Below are 19,532 nucleotides of genomic sequence, written 5' to 3'. Positions count from 1 at the left end.
TGGAATACAGTATGAAATTCCTCTCAATAGTAATTAATTTTTCAACACCCTGTATTAATTAAGTATTTAAATACATATATCCTACTCGCCCAAAAAGCTTGCCCATCTCTAAGGCAATAAACCGAATAACGGATCTACCGATCCGTCTCGTTTCCGACAACCAAACGTGATTCTAATTTTTGATATTTGAGTTTTAAAAATAATAACTATTAAATTTTCTACCTTTTTTTTTACCCCACTAACTGAGTAAGTATTAACAAAACTATTTAATCGTGAATTATCATGGAATCATGGAATTTAAATATATACAAAGACAAATGTCTAGTGTAATGCAAATGGCTGAGGTTCTAGAGGAAAAAAATGGCGCTGGCGCCTTGGAAATGAAAATTGTTAAAAAAGATGAAAAGCAACAGCAGCCCCAGCCCAAGCACTTAGCCCTTTTAGCCGAAGATATTAACAATGTGAAGGAGACTGAGGTACTAACACCTGTGGATAAGACAAAGTTTCTGATGCCTCAGCCGCCACCACCACCGCCGCCGCCGACACCTGTGCAAACTCCCGCCAATAGGGCAGCAACTCTATCACCCCTCCAAATGCCGTTAGAAAGCGCCGAAGATGATGAGACAAATTCTGAAAAATGGGAAGATCCGTGTGCCCCCCCCGCCGCCACCTCCATTGCCAACAAACGCATTGATATCGTCAAGCTTGGGTTATATTAAATTGACCGCCATCAAGCTTAAGGATGCCCTAGAGGAAGCGATTAGTAAACGAGAGACCAACAAGCAACAAAATACAAACATTAAAGAGGTAAGAGATTCGAAATAAAGGAGGGATGCAATTTAGCAATGGGCCAGGGATGGAACAAAATTCAGAAGCAAATATTCATGTCAGATATGTATATTTTTGACATTTCAATTGGTTTTTTAATGTCACCCAGACAAGTAAGGAAAATTTAAGTTACAATTAAAGTCCTTTATTTGAAGTTCGACTCACTTTTTTTTTTTTGGTTTGTATTATTTATAATGTAAATTTAACAAAATTTTAAATAGATATCCATAAACCATAAATCAAAAAATTTATATAAATGTTTAAGCTGCACGTTTGCGCAATCAATTTGGTAGGTTAAATGTTATTTAAGATATTGATTTCTATTCTATGTTAGGCTAAATCCCGAATGTCTTTTATAGATTTCGTCGACAAATAGACTTTTATAGATTTATCAAAATAATGATTTGTTTTTATCCCAAACGCAGGGCTGGGTAAGAATGCTGCCCTTAAATCCGTCCCTGCCTAAATGACTTAAAAATTAAGTTTGGGTTAATATTTACATACGTATTTACAAATAAGTTTTTTTTTTATTTCTTTCATTTTATTGCCTTATCATCTCACTAGAATATGCTTAAAAAGATTTGTTATTAAATTCCTTATCCTTTAATTGAAAGTTTAATTATATTTATTATTGTTTTTTAGGTGTTTAATATTTGTATATTTTCTGTTTTTTTTTTAGTTGAAGAAGATTAAAGGTGATACGATAGAGATGTTTGTCATGTCTACCGCAAGCAGCACCAATTCGTCCGATTGTCAGTCCTTAATTTTGCATCCTGCATTCAATAAGCCATTGTCCATATTACAATTGGAAAAAATACGTAAAGTATCCCATCTGATGGCAAAACAAAGTGCAATTCGTAAGCAAGTTCTCTCCAAAGAGGCCATACCATTGCCACCATCGTCGTCATCAGCAGCAGATGGTGTTGGTGCTATTGATGATGGTTTGACGTTGCAAGTCCTTTCGGCAAGAGCATCGACACCATATACTCAACCCATATCAAGTATATTATCTTGTACTGGTGTCAGTTGTGATTTAGATCACGAGTCACCCAGAAAGAACCCAACTGAAGCAGAAGCAACAGGAACAACCACAATGTTGCCACCACAAGAACAACGGCCAAAACGCATTGCAGCTTCTGCAACTGCGGCGATTAATACAAAGGCAACAGCAGCAGCAGCTGGAACCCAAGGAATACGTAGGTCCAAGAGTGGAACACGCAAATCCAATACCACAACAACAACGCATTATGCTAGATCCGATCTAATTGATATACGTAATGGCATGTTCAATGCTTTGATGCATCGCTCCAAGGAGAGCTTTGTCATGCCACGCATTGCCACCTGCGATGACATTGAACTGGAGGCACGGTTGCGACGCATGAATCTTTGGCGTGTCTCGGATGGGCAACGTTTCAAAGCCCGCACAATTTCCAACAGTAATACCAATAACAATAATAATGAATGTATGCCTGCATTCTATAAAAATAAGAACAAACCTCAACTGATCAGCGATGAGTCCATTATACAAAGTCAACCACCACAACCGCAAACCGAATTTCAGGTAAGCTTATCTCTAAATTTAAATATTTACTATGCATATATAATATACATATACAAATATTTATACGCAATCAAGTGTTTCCTTAGCTATGATTAATATTCTAATGACCTTCAAAATGTTGTAAAAAAAAAAAAAATTGGTCTGGTTTGATTTTAGTTCCGTTTCATTTTTACACTGTTAGCTTAAAAATTATTTACTGATCCCCGGTTCGAATCCCAGGCTAGTGTATGGATGTAGTTTTTGGTCTAAGCCGAAGGCCTAAGTTGCCAGTGCTTGTAAAATAAAGTTAGGTTGATAGTTTACAACTATATCCTATACTTATAATAATAATAATAATAATATTTACTGATCCGAAGATGTTCCTTTTTAATATTTTGAGGCAGTAAATGTGGCAGTTTGAATGTAAACATATTTAAAACCAAAAGGTTAGAGTTTGATGCTACATAACCTTAAAAATAGACAAAAATCTATATTAGGACCTTAAGTTCTCAAGCTATAAAAAAAGTCTACTCTGATCTATGGGCCTAAGTTTTGTAGGCCTGTGTTATTTATATTTCGATTTTAGCTAGAAATTTCTTTTTATTGTTATAGAGCTCAATTTTTAAGAACAGCAGAAAGTAACGTTGGCAGGTAGTAAAAAATATGGAATTGTTAATTGTTTAATTATAATATTTTTATTAAAAAAAATTCGTAGTAACTCACAACAGCACATCAAAAAATATACTTCAAGTCATCCACATCATTCGCCGCTTAGTTTATCCTTGTGTAGATAATGACATTTGCCGTTAATTTCACGTAGACGTTGGGCAGCCTGTTCGGGTGTTAAATCCCTTTGAACCATTGCCAACAATTCGAAACCCACCATGAATTTTCGCACTGTTGCCGATCGCAGCAATGGCGGATAGTACATGGCATGCAGTGTCCAATGGGCACTCGAGGCATGTGCATGCTCTGGTCCTGTTGGTGCCCCATGCCAGCCCATCGAATAGGGAAACGAGCATTGAAATAGATTATCATATTTTGTGGTTAACTCCTTAATGGTCACCGCAAGATTCTCACGTTGTCTTAATGTTAGATCATTGATGCGTTTGTTATTATTACGCGATATCAAGAGGGTTTCAAATGGCCAAGCTGCCCAATAGGGTACAACTACCAACCAATCGGGATTCTCGATAACAATACGTTCCTTTTTCTGTAACTCCCGATCCACATAGTCAGCCAACATGGGGCGCTCATGGGTGGCATAGTAAGCCCGAAGACGTTCCTGTTTCAATTGTGGTTCTGTGGGCAAAAATGAGCATGCCCAAATCTGACAATGCGGATGAGGATTTGAACAGCCCATGGCAGAGCCTTTATTCTCAAATATCTGAACCCAGGCGTATTTGGCACTTAGCTCATTAAATTGATGAATCCATCTGAAAATAGGAAATTAATGGTCATTATTTAAAAAGAGGGGGATTTCTTTGGAAACATGGACTTAAAATTATTTTGAGAAGGTTGAAGAGTCTGGTCAAAAATCAAGTTGATTTTTCGCTTTTCGACCCTTCCCGCCCCTCCCTTATCTATCTGCCTGAGAATATGTGGTGGATACGATATTTATAAGTAATGGAGAGTAAAATGGGTAATACGTATATCGTATTAAAATTTTTTCGGTACAAGAGCTATCGTTTTAGGGGGAAAAACATTCCCCTTCTTTTTCCCACGGGAATCTGTCACTGCTACTGATTAGCTTTATCGAATCTTCATCCGTTTTTCCACACTTTTTTTTTCATACTCACTCATCAATAACCACTTGAATTTCCTTTGCACTCATTGTGGGCAAGGTCAAGTTTGATTTGGGATGAAAGCACATAACCCGGCAAGTTCCTCGTGCGGGTGCCACCTGAAATAGAGGATCATCGCTGCTAGGTGGCGTTGGCACCTGTTCAACCAGAGCAGGAAAATCATTATCGAACACGTAGGTGCTTCTATACTTGGGAGTTATCTGGAAAACACAAAAAAGTGTTGAATATAAATAAAATATAAACTATTTGTGGAAAATTTAAAAATTTACAATGCCATTTGGTCTCTCTACACCAGGGCAAAGTGGATTTGTTGGATCAAAATCCGGTAGATCATTTTCTTGTGCTTTCTCCTGTTGGCCCGACCATGGACGGAGCATGCGATGTGGACACACCAGAACCCATTGGCCAGTCAATGGATTTAGTCTACGATGTTGATGTTCTTGAAGAGAGAAAAGACTTTATTATATTTCGAGTGTATTTCTCGGTGAAACTATTTACCAGCGGCAACAAATTGCATCTCAAATTGTCGTATCAGTCGATTTGGAATCTGATTACAAACTGTTTATTATTTAGTTCAGTTGAGGTTCACGAGGCGGCAGAATGTCAACTGATTAACCATTTTTGTTTGCATGTTTCTTTGCTTAAGTTGAGTTTCGTTGTTGTTTTAATGATTTCAGAAAGCGCACTGTTTTTTCCCCTCATTTGGAGGCTCTCTCTCTTTTCGTCTCCTCTCCCTTTTTAGCTCTCTGTCCTTCTCTTTGTCACCGTTAATTCACTTATGTAGGTTCAGTTAAACTGTTTTTATCAGTTATTAAAAGATTCTCTCCTCTGACTCTCTCTTTTTGTGAATTTTCCACCCGCACCAACAGCTGGTTACTGATACGGCAATTAGAGATGTGAAATTTGTTAATTATGCGATAGTTTTTAAAATTCCAATTCAATCAATTGCGCGCAAATTTTTAAATGTGTGTAAATATTTTGAGTTCGTTTTGATTAATAAATATAAATTTAAAAAAAAATTGTGAAAATCCCTAATCCCTCGGACATAACAGAACTTTTAAGGATAGTTTCTTTTTACTTTGCCTCATACTATGATTACAATACATGATTATTTGTAATAATTCAAGTGATAATTCTCATATTTTGTGTTTTTATATTTATATCCAGGATCCTGCTATTGTTAATCAAAGGCGCATCGGCAGTGGTCGTTTAAGTCATACCAAATGGTCATACAATAATTTGGATCATCACAAACAAACGTATGTAAATCATAAATCACAATTGGATGACGTCAATGGAAAATATCATCATAATAATAAAGGCAATAATGGTACTATGACCATGATGCAATTCTATGATAACGGAGATATTGGTAGCACAAAATTATCATCAAATGGACGACCCAATACTCCAATAATGGGCATGTCCAATAACCATCATCATCACCATCAGCAAAATCATCACCATCATAATCGCATTGAGAATGAATCATTGAAATCGAATGAATCTAGTGAAGATTTAAATAGAGCCAATGAGAATTATGTTAAACGTGTTATGTCTGGATTTTTAGTTGTATCCAAGCCAAAGTCACGTGAAATGGAAGAGAAGCACAACCATCGACGTTATAGAAATCAGCAAAACGAAGAACCGGAATGGTTTAGTTGTGGCCCAACCTCACGGCTAGATACTATTGAGCTATGTGGCTTCAGTGAAGATGAGCAGGAGGAAAAACACAAGGAGGGTCAAACTAAAACCAATGATTTGGATAGAGATGTCCAGAAACACAAGGTAAGTTGCACTACATTTCCCATTTATAGTCTTAAAATCTATGTTGATTTTTGTAACTTTTTTTTTTAATGTTTCAGTTGGATCACAGTAAATACAAATGGACTCATCCGGATACCATTTCACGCAATAAATTTATACTCAAACATGATAGCAACAATAACAATAATTTGGAGAATATGAATAACAAACCGGTGGCTAATGACAATATGATGCCAATGACCAAAGATAGTCGCTCTCGATCATACCAAAACCAAATCAGTCACGATAGTCAAAACTATCAGCCACAGCAGCCGCATCAGCAGCCACAGCCACATAAGCAATCCTCCTCCAACATCTCGAATAATTCGAAATTTATGTCATTCTTTGCCCCTAGCGAGAGGAGTGCCTCGTCATCCTCATTAAATGAGTTCTTTAAGCAGGCAATGAATCACAATCCCATACATCAGAATACAACAGAGCAACCCAAGAGTTTGGGTAATATGACATCGGTGGATCAATTGGAGGCCAAATGGCGTCGTAATTCTCTTACTTTGACCCCATCACAGTCGACTAACAATGGAAATGTTTCTGATCATAACAAACAAACGGATAATTTCCAGAAATTAATTGGTGCTCTGAATGTAGTCAAACCTCAACAGCAACAACAACAGAATCCTGTTCCTTCAGATGCCATATCGACTTTTATAATGCAACAGCAGCAATATCAGCAACAACAACAAAAGCAACATATGCTCATACAACAACAGCAACAGCAGACTGCATTTTTGGCTGGTCTTCAATTGAAGGCCATTTTGGGACGTGCTGATACTCAATTACTTTTGTTACGTTTAACCAAAGGTGAGAGAAGATTTTCTAAAAGATATCGCTCGAGAGAATCCATTTATTCAGACTTGTTCCGTTTAAAATTGAAATTTTAGTCTCTTATTTAATGGGTTACTTTCGTTTATTCTAGGTGAAATCTCTAAGCATGGTCTTTTAGTCCAATTGGCCAATCCTCGTCTTTCAAATATGGATCGTGAGGCAATTACAGCTGTACTTCAATTTACCAATACCCAGCAACAGCAGCAACAGCATCAACAGCAACTCGAGATGCTCTCCAGTACTGTGATTGCAAGTCAATTGCAGAATCTTCATAACTTGGCTATTGTGCAACAAACGTTGGCTGTCAGACAGCAACAACAACAGCAGCAATTGACTCAACAGCAGCAGCTATCGCAGGAAGATTTGCAGGTAAAATATATCCACAAATATTAATATAACTAATGTTTGGAAGCTTAGCTATAATTATAATAGTTATAATATATAAGTCTTAGAAAGGTGGTTAAATTTTGGACACAAATGAGGGAGAGCGTGATTCACTAAACCTCACTGAAACGAATTCGGTCGAGGTCGATGTCTGCCCCTTAAGATAAACATAATTTAATAACCAATAATTTTCTATTTACAGGCTCATGCCAATATTATAATGCGTAATGCTGTAATAAAACGTAAAATGGAGGAACAAAATTCCAAAATAACTCATGGTGGTTCAGCAACAGTAAAGCAACAACACCAACAATCACGCGGTTCTTTTCCAACTGCCAACAATAATATGCAGGGACAACAACAACAACAGCAGCAGCAGCAGCGCAATTCACGTCAAGAGACATCGTCGAATGCCTTTCTCAATGCCTTAATCTATGGCAATAATAATTATCAACAGCAGCAATCATCGCATTCAAATTCACGTCGTTTTGTAGAGAATTCAAATTCTCAAGGATCTACGGCAGCTGATATGCCGCGACAGTCGCATTTTCCGGCCACAGCATCTTACCAACAGGCAACACAAAATCAACATCACCAGCAACAGCATCAATCGCATACACGCCATAATAACAACAACAACAAGCAGATTCAATCTGCTCAACAAACTATGGCCATGTTGCCAAGTGGAGGAGGTAAGTACAAGATTATATGAATAAACTTTCAGAATCATTAATGTAAAACGTACAGCCTTTCATAACATAAATCAATTTTATATAGGAATCTATATGGGTTTTGGGTTTTTTAGCTGGAATTAACAAACTTCACAATTAATTGGGGTTATTCGGCGCTTTTCTTTAGTAATGGTCTATAAACATAAAAAAACTTATTGTTTAATGTGAGCATTTAAATGAAACGTTAATTCATTGTGTAACTTTTCATCAATAATACGTTTAGATGGGATACAATATTATTTTTCGCATTAATTATTGATATTTTTTATTTCATGAAATCAATTAACGGGAGTAATTCACTTTTTAGTAAATTCTTCGATATCGAAAATAGGAAGTGGGCTCTTTTAGACTGTGGACCTTTAAAGAAATTATCTCTAACAATGTTTTCCTCTTCTTGTAATTTAATCAGCATTAAATTTTACTTTCTTTTTCTCCTTGCGATACATCTCGGGAATATCTGAATCACTGGTATAATCCGAGTCTGAGAGCGCTTCTAGATTACCATCTTTATCACCGAATAGCATACGTTCCAGCAAATTGATTTGGACACGCATTATGGAGACCAAGCAATACGATCTCTCCAAGCTCCGACGATAATTCAAATTTTTCTCATATTCACTAATCTTCCTCTTAATGGCAATACGCGGCATTAGGGCCTCATATCTTTCGTGCTCATCCAGCTCCCGTCGTATATTCTGTGATACGGTGCGATTATTTCTACGATAACCTTTATGTATGCCAAACCAATTACGACAGCACCTTAACCAATGGCCATATTCCAATTGAAGAAATTGAATGAAATTGATTTGTCGCTTTTCATTTTCTTTGGCAAGCTTATCGACTTTTTCGAAATAGTCATAAATTGTAGAGGCAAATACATTGATTAGAATTATAGCGACAAAAAACACTAAAGTAAGATATAAAATGATACCAACTAATGAGCCACCAAAGAACATATCCGTCGGATTCATATGCGATGTAAAACCCATGGCGAAACACATGCAGGATACAATGCTATTTGTCAAATGATAGAAATTTAGGCTATAATCGCCATTAATTATCGATACGGATATTCCGAATGCCATTAGAAGAATTAGTATAATAACACCGGTACTTAACACTGCTGTCCAGGCCATATATAGAGTTCTCGTAAAGACTTGAAAGACGGAGGCAAACTGAAAGACCTTCCACAAACGTATCGTAGTCAGAGAAATGAGAAAGCCCATCACAACAAGAGTGAATAGAAATAAACGGATGGGACGATGAAAATCATAAAATTCCGTTTCGGCAGCCTTTTCCACCATATGCAAAATATAACCCACTTCTGTGCCACGCATGAAGGTTAAAAATGCTAGAAATATATTAAGGAAACATATAACGATATCCAATTGATTCCATTTGTTGCGTATCTCTCGTGGATCAAACCATATCTTAACCACCAAAGAACTAATAAATTGAAGAAGAGCAAGAAAATACAAAATTACTATTATGAATTCCGCATGACTTTGCTGATGTAAATCGGCTATTAGAATAGCGCTCTGCACATTTATTGACGGTATTTGAATGCCAAATGATGTATTCTCCACCAGCAAGGTGCACTTGGTGAACATATTCGCATCGGCATTATATAATGTGAAATCCATAAAAATAGCCGATGTATTGTAATTTAACCAATTGTGTTCCTTCAAATGTTGTAAAACAATTATGTTATCTTTCTTATTTAGTTTTAACATGGCTATATAACCATTTAGTTCGGGATACGATTGAAATGAGCCAACATGATTAAAATTTAGTAATAAACCATTTAATAAACTCGGGTTATGAACCAAAGGTTGCCACGGTTCATAAATACGCCAGAATTTCTCAGTATAATGTATACGTTGATATGGCAATTGCCATTCGGGTAGAAATGTCCTAACATCCCATTCCGGGGCATATAGACCTATATGATTATCGACAGGGCGTACTTGTCGTAATCTCACAACGCCCAACATTTTGATTTGCTCAATCGACCAGACATTATTATGGTTTAAATGCGAATCAAATTGATTAATAAGTGTTTTTTCAATAAAATAATATATCTCATTAAGATGATATATTTTACTTAATCCGTACGTATTAGTTTGATTTTCGTTCAATAATCTTTGAACACTCTTTGTATTATAAAATAGAAGGGCATTTTCTTGTACCAAAACAAATGCTAATAGCATTATGAAATATGTACCGTATAGGTAAACATCTTTTGCTATAATATGATATTTCTGATTTAATTTTTCATTGCGATGTTCCTCAGTGATTTTCAATTGAGAGCGTAAACTTCTCAAACGCATCTTTAGGTAATCGAAATGATTATAATGTCCTGTCTCTGGTTTCTCTTGATTTTGACTTTGATGTCCCCATGTGGCCGCATCAATTGCCAATATTACAAACTTAATGGGATCAAAGACCAGAAATTGTAAAAGTAATATTAAAACAATGGTATTAAGCATTGTTTTAAACATTTTCATCTCATGTTCGAATCCTGAAAATACACAAATCATGACCAAGCTTGCAATTAGCACAATAAACGTTGTCACAAAGAATATTATGTTGTTCACTCTGGTGCGATTCATGTTCTTAAATAGTTTTGCTACTTGGTTTATTCCTATAGTCTTACGTATGAACAATTGCTGTATTTTACAGAGTCTACTTTGTGTGTTTTTTTGTTTTGGTTTTTCAAAGTATTTGTAGTAAAATTTATAATGACACTGGAAACCCGCGGTTAAAAATAAGTCAAAATGTTGCTGGCCAAAAACATTGTTTCAGAGTCTTTTCAAAACATTCGACTAGAAAATTCCTTTCGTATTTAAAACTATAAATTGGTTTCATTATCTGCCTTCTATATGAAGATACTATGTATAATAAAATTTTCCATTGTCTATAAGAGGTACATAGACTTTTAATTTTTGAACTTTTCTTACAAAATTTGGGAAATTTTACAAGTGAGAGTTTAATGTAAAAGAAAGTAAGACAGTTAGCATATGTTTAGCTTTAATAGTCCATTTGACTGAGATAAAGAAAATAAGTTTATATTTACATTTTTTAATCCTGTTTTAACAAAAAACTATTAGCTCTTACGTGTTAGAGAGGGTGGAAAGATTTAAAAAGAGCTTCTTAAAAATTTCACTGTCAAAATTTATTCACCATTTCAAGACACTTTTTCTCAGATCAACCAAACAGTTTAAACTTTAAAGTCTATATTTGCAAGAATATTAAAAGATTTACCCTGAAGTTGCTAATATGTTTCGCACTTTTTATCGTACAACAAATACATAGGTAAATATAATGAGCTTAGGTGTAAACTTGGAGTTATCTCTCGTCAATATTAAAAAAAATACATTTATTTGCGCAAACTTTCTTTTACATGCTGTCTGAAAAGCAGTGTAAATAAATAAATTTTCTTAAGTGTGCTTTCACGCGATGTTTATGAGCTGATTTAACGATCTCGGCAAACATTTACTTAAAAACAAAAATACTTACATAAAAGTGTACCATAAATATGTCACTGAATGATTTTGAACTTGTAAGAGTAGCTGAGTGAAATTATATAGAAATAAGGATGACTGTATTTTTGGGTATTACACGTTGCATCAGCTAGAATGAAAGTCAATCTATATATAGATCTCACTGCTTTAAAAGTGAGTAAAGGAATAATCTATTATGGCCTTAGTTTCTCAACAAAAAGTCACGTTTCTTGTGTTTAACTGGTTACATCAGGTAATTACATAGTTCAAATATTTCAAAACAGCCTTTTAAATATCTTTTGTTCTTACTTTTGATAAGAGATGTAGAAACGTTAAAATACTTAAAGAAATTTGCAATGCTGCAGCAAAAATTTCGTGTTTATAAAACTATTCTACATAGTATCTGCAAGGTAACAAAAGAATCTAAGATTTTTAACGTTCTCGAACCAGTTTTACAATACCACAAACTCTGTAAAGAAATTAACTAAGATTGACATAAAAAAAAGCAGGATCTTAAAAAAATTCCCTACATTGCCTATTGACTATAAATTGTGTTCTAGGGATATGATGTTTTACATGCAAAACCATCTCATTAGTAAATTTAGTAATTACTAGCACTTAATTATATACATAATTGGGACACCTAATTCGGATTCTTTCTTAGTGTGAGAAATTATTTTAGTACTGATTAGACAGTTAACTTCGGAAAATTTCTTCAAATATCCTAGCAAGACATTTTCAAACCTTTACTTTAGTTAATAAACTTCGTTTCTCAAATGTATTGTTAAATTTAACGATATTTCTTACCATTTCTTTAACCTGCTCAATTTACTTTATATCTCTTCAAATAAGGGTCATGAAGTATCCACTTCACTTGCACTAAGAATGCCAAATTCATTTATTAAGCATTTACGACAGCTTTCTTTTGATCAATAATATATGTATATTCCTTCTGCCTTTTATATACATATACATATGTCATTCGGCGAATTTGCTTCATCTTTTCATGGGAAAAGAAAATATGGATTGGTCTCATAATTATCAAAAATGGATTTAAAATTTCTCTTAGTTTATTTAGAAGTTTATTTAGCTTCCCAAAAGGAAGTATTATCAAGAAACTCTCAACTTGTAAAGTTTTCCTTTTATCATATGTTTTCCACTTAAGAAGTGTTTTTCATATAGGCTAAGCTAATTCTTATGCCATTTCACATTGGCCTTCCGGTTTAGATCCAATCAATTGTGAATTTTTATACCATACACCCATAGGGTGAATAGTATATTAAAGTCGCCAAAATGTATGTAACAGGCAGAAGGAAGCTTCTCCGACCCTATAAAGTATATATATTCTTGATCAGGATCAACAGCCGAGTCGATCTAGCCATGTCCGTCTGTCCGTCCGTCCGTCCGTCCGTCCGTCCGTCCGTCCGTCCGTCCGTCTGTATGAACACGCAGATCTCGGAGACTATAAGAGCTAGAGCCACCAAATTTGGTATGTATACTCGTGTAGTATGCACATGTTCAGCATTAATTGGAATTTCGGCCACGCCCCCTTACGCCCCCAGGAATCACATAAAACTGTTTTTCTTAAAAAGTATGATAGCTAGAGACATCAAATTTAGTTTGTATACCCGATTAGTTAGTGCGCAGAAATTAACTGTTCAAACTTTTTGCCACGCCCCCTTACGCCCCCAGGAATCACACAAAACTGTTTTTCTTAAAAAGTATAATAGCTAGAGACATCAAATTTGGTTTATATGCTCGGTTAGTTAGCGCGCAGAAACTAATTGTTTAAACTTTTTGCCACGCCCCCTTCCGCCCCCGGAATTTACATAAAAGTGATTTCCTTAAAAACTATGACAGCTACCGACATCAAATTCGGTATGAAGACTAGTTTAATAGACGCGCAGAAACTGGCTATTTAAAAATTTTGCCACGCCCACTTACGCCCCCGTAAATTAAACAAAACTGATTTTATCAAAAACTAACAAAGCTAAAGTCACCAAATTTAGTATGTATACTGGCATAGTATGCGCAGAGAATTTATATATTTTCACATTTTGCCACGCCCACTTCCGCCTCCATAATTTAGAAAAAACCGATTTCCTCCTGTAGTTTTTTGACTATCGCATTCAAATTCGGCAGACTAATTATTCTTATCTATTTCTACAAAACTACCAAATTTTATTGAAATCGGACTAGAAACATGTAAAATATGCGTATGAACGTATTTTACTAAGCGGTCCACAAGGCTAGAATTGGCCGTTGGCTAGTAGCGGCGCTAGAGTGCTCGTGTGTTCGTAGAGTGAGCGAGATAGCACATACTATGAAACATGTAAAAACAATTTAATAGACATACATTTGGTTTTCGAAATTTGAAATATTTGTTTCACCTGGTGTATGGTATACCCAAGTCGACGAGTCGACTTACTTGCTTCATTAATTAAGAAATTAAGTTTTCATTCACACATGATTGAGTTTATCTGTAAGCAATATAAATTGGATTTTCTTAAAGACTTGGGAATGTCTGGGATGCTGTGTGTGTGTTTACATTTCTGATGTGTCATGTGTTATTGATTATTAGTTTTGGTTTTTTTCACTCTTAAAGGCAAATGTACACAATATATGTGACGGTGTGTGGGGCATTCCCCAAGTCATAGTCGTTTAGGTATTTTGCATCTCGATTGTTGGTAGCAACTTGCTACTAATAGGCTTTTGTTTTGTTTTCATTTTACAATTGTTTCGTCAAGCACGACTTGGTTGGGTCGGGACTTGTTGGGTGTCCATCATAATATTCATCATCTTTATCAGTAAATGGAATGGGAATACACTTATGATTACGGGTGAAAAAAAGCGTGTCAAGAGCAAAACTTATAAAATCCGTCTCAAAGTTATTTTTTTTTTATTTAAAGTATGTGTTTTTTTTTTATTTGTTTGTGTTTTTTTTGAGTTAAAATAAACATTAAGCAGCATGAGCTTTTGTCTGATTGATGGAGAGGAGCAGGCGGGAAGTGGCTGGGCGGTGGTGAGGAGTACTTATAATCTAGCTTAGATTTTAGGCGCTATGCGGATCATGAACTTTGCCAGCAAATAGAATATTACCAGTCGACTCCTCCTCGATAAAGAACACAAATGGACGATTTACATTAAACTCTTCAATGACTATGGAACCGCCGAATTTATTTTCAATTTCCACTACAGTTGCCGCATATGCTTCAGTCCCCTTCTCATTGACATCGATGCCGGCTTTTTGTAATATATTTGATACCTTCACTTTGCCAGCGACATCGGCGCCTCGCGTTAATCCTGGTAGCGATGCGGAATCCTCAAAAATCTCACGTATTCCAAGACCTTGCAACGTTTCCTTCATGTCACGCTGATAATCGAAACGGAATTTCGGTAAAATCACCTTAACCTTAACCTCTTCCATGGCCCATTGAGCACTCTTGAGTTCGTCGTTCTCCAAATTATGGATCAACTCGAAGATGCCATCGATTTCATGGGGTAATAGAACAAATAGAGAATTCTTTCCCTTGTAGGGAAGTCGCAATATTTGTGCCTTTAGTTTTTCCGAGTTGTGATAGTAAAAGTAATCCGTTTGCTCCATAAAATCGGCACGAGTTTGCTCTTCCGCATGACGGAAGAAGACTCCCTGATAGGTATTGGCAAACTGGCGACGCCATTGGCCATTAAAGTAGATGAGATTTGTCAGGAGCATAACACTATTTCTAACATTTTCCGCCGTCACCAGCTTGCGTAATCTTCCTTGGGTAATATTACTGGCCCAATCATTGATGGCGGATGCTGCTGTCTCGGGTGCTCCATTAAAATCCAAAGCCTCAACTTCACTGTCATAGAAATGCTTCAGAGTAGCCGTAAATTTCTGTTGCGTTTCGATGAAATTGTCCGTAAATAGCTTCGTACGCACATTCAATGTATTATGCACTTGATTTTCCTTCTTGAATGAGTTGAGAGTCTTGCGATAAAATTCTCTGACATTATTCTGTGATCTGATATCCGTTTGGGTGTCAATCAGCTCACGTTGTGTCTGGGTATTTGCTCCAGCTGCCTCCGAGAGCAGGGCCAACACTAGTTTAATGGAGAATGGTGATATAATCACGTTTTGTGCCGATGTCTCATTCTGCAAAATAGTTGTTAATAGACGCCAAGAAAATTGATCATGGGAATCACTGCGAAATGGCACAAAGGTATCGATGACACCGAGTGCCGTTGAGGAGCTGTCCCCAGTCGCTGCTAACCCTGGCCCTGGTGTTGTTGGCAGAGGCACCGAATTGGTCTGAAAAACGCCTTGCGGTGTCGTTACCGTCGGTATGCAATCTCCATTAGCACCCAAAGTGATTAAAGCCAGCCAGGTTAATAAGTTTATCATTTTGACTCCTCTTCTGTTTTTTTTTTTTCGCCCACTTTCTTTATATCCGCTGAGATTTCTTTTAACTGTTGATGATGACAATCGGACGGTGGGAGTACCGTTTAGCACGCAGTTCCAATTGAGAGTGACTCAAAATGTTGAGAGAAGCAAAGTCTATATAAAAATCAAAAAGCACACAAAACCAGCTTCCAAGCTGGCTTCTGTATGCAGGTGTGTGTGTGTGTGATGTGTGTGTGGGGGAGTGCGAATGTATGCGTGTGTGTGAGTCCCAAAGTCATCTCCGCTTAGAATAGCGTCACAGTAAACTCTTCTCATTTCTTTTATTTGCTAAATTCTTGATATATGTATACACAAAGTTGGAGGATTACCGTTGTACTATTAATTCTCTTTACTTTTATCATTCGGACGTCATGGAGTGAGTATGCTAAAAACAGGGAATTTCCAAAAGGGCAATGATGATGGTAAATGTTATAACATTTGAATTAATTTTCTTTTGACTTGGATTATCCGGCAACTCTGCTAACGACTTTTAATTAGTAAAAGTTTTAATTTTTGTTTATAATTTATAAAATGAATTTATGGTTTTTTTTTTTTTTATTCTTTTTTAATATTTACTCAAAATAGTCTTTTGTTTATCTTTTGTTGCTAAATTTATTATTTAAAAGAATATTACTTCTTAAATTATTGAGAAAGAAATCTACTAAAAGTTTTATTAATTATAAATAATTATCTATTAGCCAAAAAGTTGTACAATTTGGGTGTTTTTAAAATTTATCCATACTTATTAATAGCTCTATTATTTTGAAAATTACGAAATAATGTTCCTTTAACTAAAATTGGACTGACTCCAAACAGTGTGGCAACTCTGAGAATTGGTTGACTCAAGCAAGGCGGCAACTCATAATTTCAATAGTGCTGCATAACATTTATATCTCTCCCTCTCTCTATCTTTATCTCAGCTGTTTGTTAAATAACAACCCGGCACGACATTTTCATTGAATTTTGATTTCATGAATTGTTTTTAATTTTCTGCATATGCCATGCAAATACGTCGTCCTCGTGGTGTAACAGTACCTCAGTTAATGGTTGTTACTGCTATTGGATTTTTAGGCGGCGTTTATATTTGGAAGCCATTGATTTTGCGTTACAAAGAGGAGAATAAGTCAGAAAGTGCAAAAACTGCTGCAGTAGAGAGTGCTGAAACAACGAATCCAGCAAAGTCTGATTACAATTTAAGAGCTTTTCACTGAATATAATGGACTAATTTTATGCATTTATTTCGGTCTTTTCAGATGAGTTTCATTAATGGGATTAAAAGGTTTGCCTCCACAACCGTTGGCATGATGGCTATTGGCATCGGATCAACTATCCTTGTTTTCGGCACTCATCGTCTTATAGTTAGTCCGTATTTAAGTAAAAAACGTCGCCTTGAAGCTGAGGCCTGGGCAGAATATATATTTCAACAGGAGTTGCAACAACAACAAATCAAAAATAACACCAACAACAACCAATGACCGTCAATCTTCCACATCTTTAACAGAAATTTAGGTCGTAACACTTACTCACAATATACAATCTTATATGGCATAGTTTTGTCCAGAAGAATGGATGTTATACACCTGATTCCCCCTTTTTCCAATTACCCCATCCTGCCACCCCCGTCACCCTAAAATAAATATCATTTTGTTATAATTAAGTTAAATAATCACATGAAAGTTTAATGAAAGAAATGTAACTGAATTCAAAACAAGAACACAAACGAAATGAAAATATTACAAATATATATATAAAAAATAATAATAGCTAAATAAAAAAACACAGTTTATACATTGAAATTCAATTACAATACAAATACAATTACTTAAAATGATTAAAGAGCCCAAAGGTTTCTAAGCACTGATGTTTCTTTAGTTTTTGTGTTTTTTGCTCAATCTGTTGTTTCTTTGAATTCGATGTATGGAGGGAGGGATAAAAATTCCACACTGAAAACGATTCATCAACGCCACCAGTTGCTAATTTTGTACCATCTGGACTCCACATCATATAGAGGGCACCACGATCACAGTAACCCAAAATATCAACAACCCGATTCAATGATGCAAGCACCAAAATCTCATACATAGTTTGGCCATTATCTTTAAGAGGATTTCAAGATGTATATGGATAAAAAGTCGGCTATAAATATATCGTTATATTTACCATTACGAATAATATTAACCAATAGCTCGCCAGTAATTTTACTAAATGTAATTGCACGGATTTTAATATCATCATCTTTACGTTTGTAACTGGCTACAATCTCACGACGCGGCAAATGGACAATCACAAGTGAGGCAGGACAACGTTCCGCTAAAGGGAAAAAGTAAACCAGAAGATGACTATAAAAATAGTCTAATGTATTGTACATACTAACCAATAACCAATTCCACACCTGTCCAAGGATGCCAGTCCAAGGACACATAACAAGAGTCCATAACTATTTTCCAAATAACCTTATGCCGGCGATAATCAAAGACAAAGACATTACCATTTGCATCCGCAATGGCCAAATAGCACATACATGGTGAAAATTTAAGCATTGTTATTCTATAGTTTTGACTTTTCAATGTCTTTTTACCCATATCGGATAAATTTATAATCATTATGTGACCCGATCTTGTGCCACATACAACTTCTTTACTGTTATGATTCCATTCCAAGCAGGTTATATGACCCACTGAGATATCAAAGGCTTTGCCATCGGTCACTAGGAATTCCACTTCAGTCTCAATTTTCCAAAATTCCACAACTAGTATGTACATATATAAGAAAATACAGTGACTTAAACAAATTGGGTTATTTGTTTGTGTAAATTCAACCTGGAAATCCTCCATCTATATAGGCCATGGCTAAGTATTGACCATCTGGGGAATATCTTAAAGCAGTTGGACACTTGACACCAAAAACCATGGTAGTTGCATCATAGCCACGCCACACCATTACATCCTGACCAGTGGAAATTGCCATTTGATTATTTATAGACCAATCCACCAAATTGTTATCTGTATTGGGTGTTAACTTGTTTTTAATAAATCAATTTTTTGGGCGGTGTCCTTACCAAAATTCGAATACAATTCCGGCAACTCATGCGTTGCATTGGGATAAGCCTGGGGACGGGCTCGTGGTCTACACGGCCAATCCTCGTAATTTCTAGAGCGTAAGTCTAATTCAGACCAAGGACTAAATTGTAGCACACGATGTGCCCGCATATTGAATGTATTACTTATAAGTGAAATGAAACTATTTTGACGCCAATAATTAGTGTTTAGATAATTGCCCGTATTAAGTATATCTCTATCTTCCTTGAGTTCAATATACTTGAGATTAAAATCCGTATCCTGGCGCCTAAAACGTTTGGGTATAAAACGATCACCACATTTGAAGGCCAATTGGCGGGGTCTTAAGCTTATTTCATTCTATATAAGAGATATTATTAGAGGAAATCTTCTATTAACCATTATTAGGAGGCACCTTATAGACTTCATGCTGCCAATCCTTGCGGCGTTCTTTTGTAAACGGATTCGAGGACTTTGGGTCCATTACATAACTATAATTAAAACTTTCACACAGACTCATAACGATGCACAGACAACACAGAAATATTGAAACTGTTTTCCTTACTACAATTCACTTAAACGAATGACCAGGAGAGGGGGAGAGAGAATA

The 19,532-nt window shown here is 35.8% G+C and overlaps 6 protein-coding genes across 6 annotated transcripts; 2 read left to right on the top strand and 4 right to left on the bottom strand.

The window, feature by feature from the left end:
• Positions 1–89: 89 nt before the first annotated feature.
• cup lies at positions 90–17,260 on the top strand. Its single transcript, XM_068284966.1, is given in 9 exon segments — positions 90–246; positions 314–656; positions 658–807; positions 1,508–2,389; positions 5,341–5,961; positions 6,039–6,798; positions 6,914–7,191; positions 7,409–7,898; positions 17,120–17,260. Coding segments are annotated over 8 exon segments (3,534 nt in total). The 5' UTR covers positions 90–246; positions 314–317; the 3' UTR covers positions 17,134–17,260.
• On the bottom strand, positions 3,038–4,937 carry Galt (Galactose-1-phosphate uridylyltransferase). The gene is made up of 4 exons (XM_068284524.1): positions 4,672–4,937; positions 4,443–4,612; positions 4,168–4,373; positions 3,038–3,804 (listed from the first exon to the last, which is right to left on the bottom strand). Exons 1-4 carry the CDS (start codon positions 4,688–4,690, stop codon positions 3,129–3,131), a joined length of 1,071 nt encoding a protein of 356 aa, XP_068140625.1. The 5' UTR covers positions 4,691–4,937; the 3' UTR covers positions 3,038–3,128.
• brv2 (brivido-2) lies at positions 8,339–10,560 on the bottom strand. Its single transcript, XM_068284833.1, has one exon. It carries the CDS (start codon positions 10,547–10,549, stop codon positions 8,339–8,341), a length of 2,211 nt encoding a protein of 736 aa, XP_068140934.1. The 5' UTR covers positions 10,550–10,560.
• Positions 14,317–16,002, bottom strand: Spn27A (Serpin 27A). Its single transcript, XM_068284658.1, has one exon. The coding sequence runs from the start codon at positions 15,825–15,827 to the stop codon at positions 14,493–14,495; it is 1,335 nt and encodes a 444-aa protein (XP_068140759.1). The 5' UTR covers positions 15,828–16,002; the 3' UTR covers positions 14,317–14,492.
• Positions 16,905–17,727, top strand: LOC137573104 (uncharacterized). Its single transcript, XM_068284968.1, has 2 exons — positions 16,905–17,046; positions 17,120–17,727. Exon 2 carries the CDS (start codon positions 17,120–17,122, stop codon positions 17,339–17,341), a length of 222 nt encoding a protein of 73 aa, XP_068141069.1. The 5' UTR covers positions 16,905–17,046; the 3' UTR covers positions 17,342–17,727.
• Positions 17,592–19,497, bottom strand: cort (cortex). Its single transcript, XM_068284967.1, has 6 exons — positions 19,338–19,497; positions 18,925–19,282; positions 18,686–18,868; positions 18,241–18,615; positions 18,027–18,176; positions 17,592–17,962 (listed from the first exon to the last, which is right to left on the bottom strand). The coding sequence occupies exons 1-6, from the start codon at positions 19,440–19,442 to the stop codon at positions 17,685–17,687; spliced, it is 1,449 nt and encodes a 482-aa protein (XP_068141068.1). The 5' UTR covers positions 19,443–19,497; the 3' UTR covers positions 17,592–17,684.
• Positions 19,498–19,532: the final 35 nt, after the last annotated feature.

Source organism: Drosophila tropicalis, unplaced genomic scaffold, assembly GCF_018151085.1.
Source record: "Drosophila tropicalis isolate 14030-0801.00 unplaced genomic scaffold, ASM1815108v1 contig_393, whole genome shotgun sequence".
NCBI lineage: Eukaryota > Metazoa > Arthropoda > Insecta > Diptera > Drosophilidae > Drosophila > Drosophila tropicalis.
Note: the sequence above shows the minus strand (reverse complement) of the source record. Positions and strands in the feature narration are given on the sequence as shown.

What these genes read in the sequence shown, in the direction of transcription:
- Spn27A (XM_068284658.1), bottom strand. Translation starts at nt 15,827, where the DNA reads ATGATAAACTTATTAACCTGGCTGGCTTTAATCACTTTGGGTGCTAAT.
- brv2 (XM_068284833.1), bottom strand. Translation starts at nt 10,549, where the DNA reads ATGAATCGCACCAGAGTGAACAACATAATATTCTTTGTGACAACGTTT.
- cort (XM_068284967.1), bottom strand. Translation starts at nt 19,442, where the DNA reads ATGAGTCTGTGTGAAAGTTTTAATTATAGTTATGTAATGGACCCAAAG. An exon ending in GGAATTGTATTCGAATTTTG is followed by an intron (nt 18,869 to 18,924) that starts GTAAGGACACCG and finishes CACCCAATACAG; the next exon opens with ATAACAATTTGGTGGATTGG. An exon ending in TATAGATGGAGGATTTCCAG is followed by an intron (nt 18,616 to 18,685) that starts GTTGAATTTACA and finishes TGTACATACTAG; the next exon opens with TTGTGGAATTTTGGAAAATT.
- LOC137573104 (XM_068284968.1), top strand. Translation starts at nt 17,120, where the DNA reads ATGAGTTTCATTAATGGGATTAAAAGGTTTGCCTCCACAACCGTTGGC.
- Galt (XM_068284524.1), bottom strand. An exon ending in TAGAGAGACCAAATGGCATT is followed by an intron (nt 4,374 to 4,442) that starts GTAAATTTTTAA and finishes TGTGTTTTCCAG; the next exon opens with ATAACTCCCAAGTATAGAAG. An exon ending in ATTCAAGTGGTTATTGATGA is followed by an intron (nt 3,805 to 4,167) that starts GTGAGTATGAAA and finishes TCCTATTTTCAG; the next exon opens with ATGGATTCATCAATTTAATG.